The sequence below is a fragment of the Rhineura floridana genome, chromosome 12, assembly GCF_030035675.1.
Source record: "Rhineura floridana isolate rRhiFlo1 chromosome 12, rRhiFlo1.hap2, whole genome shotgun sequence".
In the NCBI taxonomy this organism is placed as follows: domain Eukaryota; kingdom Metazoa; phylum Chordata; class Lepidosauria; order Squamata; family Rhineuridae; genus Rhineura; species Rhineura floridana.
This window is the reverse complement of record NC_084491.1, coordinates 13,340,881-13,350,100: the sequence shown is the minus strand read 5'-3', so window position 1 is coordinate 13,350,100 and position 9,220 is coordinate 13,340,881. Positions and strand designations below refer to the sequence as shown.

Genomic DNA, 9,220 nt, shown 5'->3' with positions numbered 1-9,220 from the left:
AAACCACCTAATTACTGACGCCTCACAAGTGCCAAACTTTAAAGGGGAGTGGGGAGGGGAGGGCTGGAAATCACACACAAAGTGTTACCTACTTGAAATTGTTCTGTTTGTCTGATTTCCAGCGGAGAATTGGGGGAGGGGGGAGACGATTGTAGCCCCTTCCCCAATAACTACAAGGGGAATTTGAGTCCGCCGAGGCCTTTCCTGCTCCCTATTTACACCCTAGCTAAACTCCCACAAAGCACCGTAGGCAGCAGCTCAGGCTTCTTGGCAACCCGTTTTGTTCCTCGGGTTGACCAAAGACAAATGTCTACGACAAGTCTCCGTTTTTTAGAAACCCTTCGGCCCATTCCCATTGGAAGCAGTTGGACTAAAGCATTTTATTACGACATGCTTATTCATTTATAATAACATAAGTAATAACTGTCATCATTCTAGACAGAAGAGTTAACCTGCACCCAGGTAAATCTACCTCACAGGGTTGTTGTAAGGATAAAGGGGAGGACTGTTTAGGCCAGGAGTGGACAACTTGTGATCCTCCAGATGGCCCTGACCAAATCCTGTCAACCCTGACCAATGATTATGCTGCCCAGGGTTGATGGGAGTTGGGATCCAGCAACATCTGGAGGGCTCCCAGTGGTTCCCTGTTCCTGCTTTAGGCCATCTTGAGCTCATTTGGAGGATCGTGGGGTAGAAGTAAATGTGTGTGTGTGTGTGTGTATCTACATAACCTTCTCCAAATCGGTGGAGATGACTAACGTGCCCTTGTGCTGCCGTTGATTGTTACTCAGTGGAATATTATACTCAGGGGCCCCACGGACTTTTTAGGGGGGGAACTTAATTAGCTGTTACTAACGTTGATTTTGGGGGAGGGCACGCAGGGCAAGCCTCAAAAGAAGCACCTTTGCTGTGGTTGCAATCGGTCCACCCGGGGCTTTTGCATCCTTTAAGGCAAGGTGAGGGCTGGCCGCACGCGCACGGTGTGTCCCCCACCCCCATAGTTTGTCCGTCTAAGTCTTCCAGACGGGAAGGGCAATGAGGAGGTGAGTGGCTTCCCCCTTACGCTGGCCCCTTCTCCGTGGCTCAGATCCCGTGGCGTGCGCGGGGCTGTGGATCAAAATCCAAAAGGGGCTGGGGTAGACCTGCTTAAGCAATAGGCGCTAGGAAAACGACGACAAGGAGGACAAGGAAGCGCGCCAGCCTGTCTGATGCTGGAGTGCTTTATCCCCCCCTTTTCCTCTTCCCCCTCCTTCTTCCCAAAGACTAGCACCAGGTAAAGAATGTCAGAGGAACCCCGGGGGTGGGGGGCACTCTGCAGCCCGCGCGCTCAGCTGGGGAGGCAGGCAGGTCCGCCTCCTGGTGATGCTTTTAAAGCCAAGCAACCGCGTGGGGTTGAGAGCCACCGCTCCAGGGTGGCCCTGAAGCGGCGGCAGCGATGCACTCTTCCCGCCATGCAACCGCTGCGCGAAGGTGGCCGTCTCCAACGTCCCGCTTTGCACCTCGCACAGCAGCAGCCCGGGCCGGTGGTGGAAGCAGCAGCTCCAGTGGTGGCAGCAGCGGCAGCAGCAGCACCGCGGCTCTCTCTGGCTTCCTGCTTTCTAAACGTTCCATTGTGAGGAGCTTCCATTGTGACGTCTCGGCTTCGGCTCGGCTTTGTCTGTCCATATATGGGCAGCTACGTCACGGAGCTTTCCCGTCGCTCACATAAATAGGCTGGTGGATTTCCCTGCCTGAGCATTTCGGCTGCAGTGAGGGAACCTGCTGAACGAGAGCGGCAGAAGGCAGGGAAGGGAAGAAGAAGCGAGGCCGGGGAGGGAGGGGGGCAGGGAGGGATTAAAGACTCCCACCATCTTCTACAATCACATCTGCAAAGCAGATCGGATCTCCCTCCTCCTCCTCCTCCCCCTTCAGGAAACACCTTCAGGGATCCACCAAGGATTGCGCGCCCCCACCGACCACCTACCCACCCTCCCTCCCTCGTAAAGCGGCTCTCCCCCGTCCGCGCAGCGCCTTCCTCCCTCTCCGTACCCCCACTTCTCGTCGCCGCAACTTTTCTCTCGCATGATCTCCTTCGCACGGATTTGACATTCGGATGCCGCCTAGTCGGGAACGGAGCTGGAAGCCACTTTGAACCCGCCGCCGCAACAACAGCCTCCTCTCCTCCTCCTCCTCTAGTGCTATGACAGGCAAACTCGTGGACAAGCTGCCAGGGACCATGAACACTTTGATGAACCAGTTGCCTGACAATTTGTACCCAGAGGAGATCCCCAACTCGCTGAACATCTTCTCCAGCAACGGAGAGGCGTCGGTGGCCCACTATAATAGCCAGATGGCGACAGGTAAAGGAGCGAGGGGGTAGGACGGATGAGAGGGCGGGAGGGGGCGAAGCATGTGCCTCTGATGGGGGCGGGTGGGTGGTGAAGCCTTCACGCGCAAAGAGAGGCCGGAGCGGGGAATGTATACCGGCCCCTACTCCCCCCCCCCAGACAAATCCCTCCACCTCCTCCTTCTCTGCGTGCTGGAGCCATTGCTGCTGCCGCCGCCACCGAGCTCCAGAGGAGAGTGCAGGCAGGAACCACCAGCGAGGGAGAAGCTGGAAGGTACGATGAGAAAGAGCCGGCAGGTGGGGGGGGGAGGCGAGCCAGGGACCCTTGGAAGCCGCCCTTCTTCCCCCGTGCCCCCTGGACAAGGCCCTTCGGAGGCCTCCCTGTGGCTCGCCGCCTGGCTCTTCGGCGTGCGCTTGTGGCCATGGGGGAGATCCTTTATATGCGTGTCCGTGTTTGTGTGTCCGTCCTTGTGCGTGTGTGTCTGTCTCCCTCTCCATGTGCTGTGGCTTCTCTGTTGCACAGGCTGCCATCGTTGCGCTGGCACAACACCCCCTCAGGCGCGCACACACACACAATCCCTCCTCTTTCTTTCTCTTTGTATCGATACGTATATAGAAATCATGTCGGAACAAGGCGGGTGGGGAAGGCTGGGAGGGGGGATCTATTTCTATTTTACCACCGTGGGGAGGATTGGGAGTCGAGGATTCCTGGAGCCGGAGAAGGGGCCAGGAAAAGAGAAGAACTGAGTCGGGTGAGGGCAAAGGTGAGGCAGAAGAGAAGGGGTCACGGTCAGGAGCCTCTGGATGCCGCTGAAGTTGCGCTGGCTCCTCCCGGACACCTCCAAAGAAAGTGAGGGGGACATCAGCCAGGGGAGGGGGCGAGAAGGAGAGGTCTGGAGTGGAGCCTCCCTTGCCAGAAGCGCAGACCCGGTTCGGTTCTGCCTCGCCCATCCGCACGCACCTTCCCTTCTTCCGAACGACCAAGCCTTTCGCCCCAAATCCCAAACCTTCCTCTCCACGGTGTTGCTCGACCCTCCGCACCGCTCCTAAAAGAGAGAGAGAAAACCCACCCTCCCCCTTATATTTTTCATAACTGGCCTCGACGCAGAAATCACGGCAAGTTTGTAAAGCTCTGCTGGAAGTCCCCGTCTGTGTCGGTGGGGTGGGAAAGCGCCTGGAGACAAGCACAGAGAGAGGCAGAACAGTTCGCTTTCGGCAGCGTGAGCCTACCTGTAACGTCAGGTACCTGCTTCCTCCTGATCTCTCCTTCTCCCCCCCCCACGGTTTTTCAAAATATCCCCCTCTCCCTCCCCGGGATTTCCTCGCTGGACCTGTAAATACATCCGACCTGCTTTACCCAAAGCCTTGGAGACTCTAGTCCGCGCGAAACTCGGGGGCTCGTCCTGTGGCTATGGCACAATGAGGTGGGCTCGATGTGCCCCTTCCAGGGCTCCATGGATGTGGCCTGTGCAGATTGCGTGATTGCTGAGGGCGTGCTTAGACATTCTCTTGCCTATGTGTCTTGTTGTCTCGTTTGAGTGCGTGTGTTTGTACACGTGTGCGTTTTGTACGAAGGCAAAGTGCTACAGTTGTATGCTCTTGCTTCCTGCCATTCCAAGTGGGTGCGCGTGTGTTTGGCTGTGTACACATGTACACCGGCCTATACATGCGTTTTTGTGCGTGGTGTATATGTGTGTGTGTTTAAATCGTTACAGACACATACGTATCCCATGTGCATATATATGTGTGAGCGGGTGTGCTTGCGTGTCCGTGGAAGTTAGCGCCTCAGTTCCTATTCACTGGGGGGTGGGGGGAGGAAAGAGAGACAGCCATCGAGCTGGGATTGTCTGCCGCTCGCCTCTCCGATAGCTATCTTTGAGCATCCTACCAGTGAAGCCCACGGCGTTCACCCTCCAGGGCTCCGCCTCCCCGGCTCGTGGCCTCTCGGTGGTGGCTCCTTCCTGGCGTCTGCACCTGACCGTCTCGTGTGCAAGGCCATGTGCTGGAGGTGTCAGCGCCGAGCTTCTCTCCTCGTCTTCCCATTGGCTTCTCGAGCATGGGGGGATTCAGGCCTTTCAACCGGTCTGGGTGGGGGGTCCCGGTCTCCGCCCACAGCACCCCCCTCCTGGTCTAGACCAGGGCCCTTTCCCCGCGCCCCTTGGTTCCTCTTGCCCCCCAAATCGCTCACCGCTTTCTTTCTCTCCCCCCCCCCCCCCCCGCTGCTGTCTCCCGCTCTCGCCCTTCGCAGATAATGTTATGGATATTGGCTTAGCAAACGACAAGCCCGGCCAAGACCTGTCGTCCTACTCGGGCTCCTTCCAGCCCGCCCCGGGGGGCAACAAGACGGTGACCTACCTGGGCAAGTTTGCCTTCGACTCCCCATCCAACTGGTGCCAGGACAACATCATCAGCCTGATGAGCGCTGGCATCCTGGGAGTGCCGCCGCCGCCGCCGCCTTCGTCCAGTGCGCAGGCCTCGACGGGGAGCATGGTGCAGGTGCAGAGCCAGGCCGAGGTGGAGGGCATGTACCCAGCGTTGCCCCCTTACTCTACCTGCAGTGACCTTTACTCGGGCGAGCCGGTGCCCTTCCACGACCCGCAGAGCACAGCCGGCCTCTCCTACTCGGCGCAGGATTATCAGGGGGGCAAGCCCGCCGGCGGCCTGGACAGCAACCTCTTCCCCATGATCCCGGACTACAGTCTCTACCACGGGCACCCCAACGACATGGGCAGCCTCCCCGAGCACAAACCTTTCCAAAACCTGGACTCGATCCGGGTCAACCCGCCCCCCATCACCCCCCTGGAGACCATCAAAGCCTTCAAGGACAAGCAGATCCACCCGGGCTTCGGCAGCCTCCAGCAGCAGCCGCCGCTCACTCTCAAGCCCATCCGGCCGCGTAAATACCCCAACCGGCCGAGCAAGACGCCCCTGCACGAGCGGCCGCACGCCTGCCCGGCCGAGGGCTGCGATCGCCGCTTCTCCCGCTCCGACGAGCTGACGCGGCATCTGCGCATCCACACGGGCCACAAGCCCTTCCAGTGCCGCATCTGTATGCGCAGCTTCAGCCGCAGCGACCACCTCACCACCCACATCCGCACGCACACTGGCGAGAAGCCCTTCGCCTGCGAGTTCTGCGGGCGCAAGTTCGCGCGCAGCGACGAGCGCAAGAGGCACGCCAAAATCCACCTCAAGCAGAAGGAGAAGAAGGCCGACAAGGGCTCCTCCGCGGCCTCCGCGGCCGCCGGCCTAACCGGGCCCGGCGCTTCGCCCGCGGTCGCCTCGCTGGCCCCCGTGGTCACCACCTGCGCGTGACGCTGCTCCCGCCCCGCCGAATCCCAGTGCCTCTCGATCGCTGCCTTTTGTTGCGACTTTGCGCAAAACGCGCGCAGCAGCAGCAGCGGCGGCGGAAGCTGCTTGCTTTCCCGGGCTCCCGCTGAAGGGATGCCTTTGCGCGCACGCCTCTCGCCGCCGCCGCCGCCGCCGGCAAGCCGGTGGTGGGAGGGAGCCTTGAACTTTCCGCTGGATCGCCTTGATCCTAAGCGGTTTGGGAAAGGAGGGGAAGCGGGTGCTGAGGAGTTGGCCTGGGAAGAGGGTGCGTGGGGAGGGGCCGCTCAGTCTGGCATGGGTGAATGAGAGGGGTAGGGGGAGGCGGCGGCGGAAGCGAACGGACACGGGAAAACTTCCCTGGATACCACCCCTTCCTCCCAGACACCCTTTCCTCTGATCTTCCTCCTCGTCTTCTCCCTCGATGGAGGGGGCACCAAAGCGCTGTGCCTACTGCCCGGGGAGACCAGGTGTGCTCGCGTGTTTGCGTGTGTGTGTGTATATGTGTGTGAGCGCGTGTCAGCCTCTGAAGCTGAACTTCTTAGCCATCCGTGAAGTCCCCACCCTACCTGAAGGGTCTGTGTGCACCTGAAGAGAGAAGCACCCACCAGAGCCTTGCCCCCCTTGTCCCCCTCCCAGTCACATCGCCCTGGGGCTGGAAGAAATGGGGTGGCCTCTGCGCCAGCTGAGGGCGAATCAGTTCCCCGTTGAAATGCGCTGCTTGCTAGTGGCTACCGCCCCGTCTCTCTCTCTCTCTCTGACTTCGCCTTGCCGGGCGCCTGCCCTCCTTTGAGCCAACTGGAGAGCAGCCCGAGCCAGTGCTGGCTGTTTAACACGGAGAGGTTTGGGCCTCGTTCTCTTTTCTTTCGGACAACTAAGCCCCCCTCCCCCCTCTCGCCCTCCCTCAAAAGTATATTCTAACCCCCTCCAAACCGATCGGAAAGCCAATGACCCCTCCCCCCTCTCTCGAGACACTCCTCTGGTCAGGTCTCCAGCACCCACCCATCCCCCGTCCGCCACGGCCCTTCCTTGGCCCCTTCCTCTTCCTCCACCTTGGGAACGAAGGGGCCGCTCTTTCCAAGGAAGTGTCTGGCCCCTCCCGGTCACTCTCAGCTTCCGAGTCCAGGCCGGGTGATGCCTACAGAGACCCGTCCAAACTTAGTCTGGGTGTTTATTATGTAGCTTTAAGAATTATTGAGGGTGGGGAATGAAGGAGAGGAGGGGGGTGACTGGGAAAACTGGCACAGGCGTCCCAAACTTTTATTTCCTCCAAAGGAGGAGGGGGGGTGGGGAAATATGGCTGTATCGATCCCTTGGATTTGATTTGTCACACCAAACCCACCTCCCAGTCATCTGCTGTTGGCAGCTCTGAATGTACTGAGCCCCACAAGAAAATGGAGTTGGAGGGAACCAGGCTGCCTGCTTTCAGCTCCCCCCCCCCACTTGAATGTACTGTTGATGATTCCTACTTATTTTCCTCCTGAGGGCAAGAGGCAGAAGAGTTCACAGGGTGTCTCTTTTGAGGGTCTTTTTGGTTTGGTTTTGCACTCCCTTGCCCTTCAATTCTTCTTTGAAAGCACTGTGTGTGTGTGTGTGTGTGTGTGTGGTCAATTCATATGAACTATTTAAGTGCTCATAAGACCCTTAAAAATGAATGGGGCATGGGTTAGCAATTTCCAGGTTATTCTAGCTCGCCCTGGGAATGTCATTTTGGGAAAGAGGGCTAATGGGCATCATTTTGGAATGAGTTTTGTTTTGTGTGTTTTTTTTAAGCACAAGGACAATTATTTCCAGAAATGCAGAAAACAGTGTTTTAATGCGTACTTTTTTAATAATGTGATTTTATTGTTTTGTTTTGTTTTGATTTGGGGGTTACATAAAAGAAACTAAGGGGGGAGAGAAAGCAGTTTGCCTTTTTTCCTTTACTCCTTCTGGTACGTGCATGTCATTGCATGTCTTGCTTTGTTTTTCTTTCCTTTTGTTTTGTTTTAATAAAACTGCTCAGATATTTAAGCAAAACAATGATGATAATTATTTAAAAAAAACTGTTGCCAAAAGGTTGTGTTTTATCCAGGTTTGATGTCTGCATGTTTAAAAAAATTAAAACAAACAAAAACATTCTCAGAGAGAAAAAAATGCAGTCTAATTTATGTGAACTGAAAGAAACAAAAATCAGGTTTAACTACAAAAATCTAAGGGAATGATATTTTTTGAAAGACTTTTGTATAAAGTTGAGTACTTAGAAAAAAAGACAAATCAGATGTAATATATTTTGTGGATGTTTTTATTTCTTGGATTTATAGTACCTTATACTAAGGTTAAAATGCTTGATATTGTGAAAAAAGTGATACTTTTCACACACATTTCATTTGCTCATTTGTCACGTTGTAATGCAAATATGATAGTTAATGCATACAGCATTTTAAAGGGGAAAAATCAGAAATATTGAACCGATGTATTGTTGTACCATTTGCACTGTGAGCAAATGCTAATGCAGTAAATATATTGTGTTTGCCGACAATCAAATCCTTGTAGTAAATATCTTTATTTTATCTTTTTAAATACCAATGTGTGTTCACATTATATGTTATGTATTCTCTGCTTTGGAAAAAAAACTCTACTATGTAAAGGAAAGAAACTGCTTTAAAGTGGGTTATTAGGGATTATGAATCCTTGACAATCTGATCTAGAAATGGGTTCTGGCACCATTTAGAAGTGTGTATCTTGTTTGAATTGCATTTCTTTCTTGGTTAATATACAGGGCTTAGTGGTCAGAATGGCAGCACCTTGACTTTTAACCCTTCTTGGTCTTGTCCCAAATGTTTTGCTCCATGATTTCTATCATAGGAACCAGATATGGTAGTAAACATGAAGTAGAGCTGCACATCACAAGCACATTTACTTGGAATTAAGCTCCATTTAAATAAACTTCCAAATAATTTCATTTAGAACTGGACCCAATTCCCAGATTTAAGCCTGTACTTTAGATGGTGGTATCTGTGGGCTTTGGCTCTGCCTTTTAATGTTTCCTTGTATATCAGTGTGTTGCTTACTAGCTTATCTTCTCCATTCTAAAACACACAAGTTTGGGCATAAAAATAGTCATCTCCTTGTTGTATCTCCCTTGTGTCTAAATGAAGTTTGTAAGTGCCCAGGAACTCTGTTGCTGTACAGCACTATGCATCACCTGCATCATCCACATTTCCATTTTATTCCAGAAACTGAGTGGTCACTTCCATATAAATTATAAGTAATGACTGCATGTTTACATTCTCCATTTAAGATAAACTTTTATAGCTCAGAAAAGCAGCATTTGCACTAGCTCAGTTGAAGGAGGGTCTTAATGGCTTAGCTGTTAATGCTCTGTCTTCTTCCCAAAGGCCCATCTCTTCAGGTAGAGGAGGAAAAGCCGGAGAAAGTATCCCTTTGTGGCATGGCACGTGTGTCCTTAAAACATATATGTACTGTTTTTAGAAATAGGGAGGTGGGAGAAGTTATGCTCATTTGAAAATTGTAAGAAACAGGGCTCATAAAGGATGTGTACTATCTTATCCTGGTCTACTGGGGTAT

The 9,220-nt window shown here is 53.8% G+C and overlaps 1 protein-coding gene across 2 annotated transcripts; it reads left to right on the top strand.

The window, feature by feature from the left end:
- The first annotated feature begins 1,580 nt into the window (after positions 1–1,580).
- On the top strand, positions 1,581–8,174 carry EGR3 (early growth response 3). Of its 2 annotated transcripts, XM_061593100.1 has the most exons (3): positions 2,249–2,339; positions 3,435–3,568; positions 4,575–8,174. In XM_061593100.1, the coding sequence occupies exon 3, from the start codon at positions 4,583–4,585 to the stop codon at positions 5,636–5,638; it is 1,056 nt and encodes a 351-aa protein (XP_061449084.1). In that variant the 5' UTR covers positions 2,249–2,339; positions 3,435–3,568; positions 4,575–4,582; the 3' UTR covers positions 5,639–8,174. The 2 variants fall into 2 exon arrangements, with proteins under 2 accessions (XP_061449083.1, XP_061449084.1); XM_061593099.1 differs by lacking the exon at positions 3,435–3,568 and having other exon boundaries at positions 1,581–2,339.
- Positions 8,175–9,220: the final 1,046 nt, after the last annotated feature.

What these genes read in the sequence shown, in the direction of transcription:
- EGR3 (XM_061593099.1), top strand. Translation starts at nt 2,180, where the DNA reads ATGACAGGCAAACTCGTGGACAAGCTGCCAGGGACCATGAACACTTTG. An exon ending in TAATAGCCAGATGGCGACAG is followed by an intron (nt 2,340 to 4,574) that starts GTAAAGGAGCGA and finishes CGCCCTTCGCAG; the next exon opens with ATAATGTTATGGATATTGGC.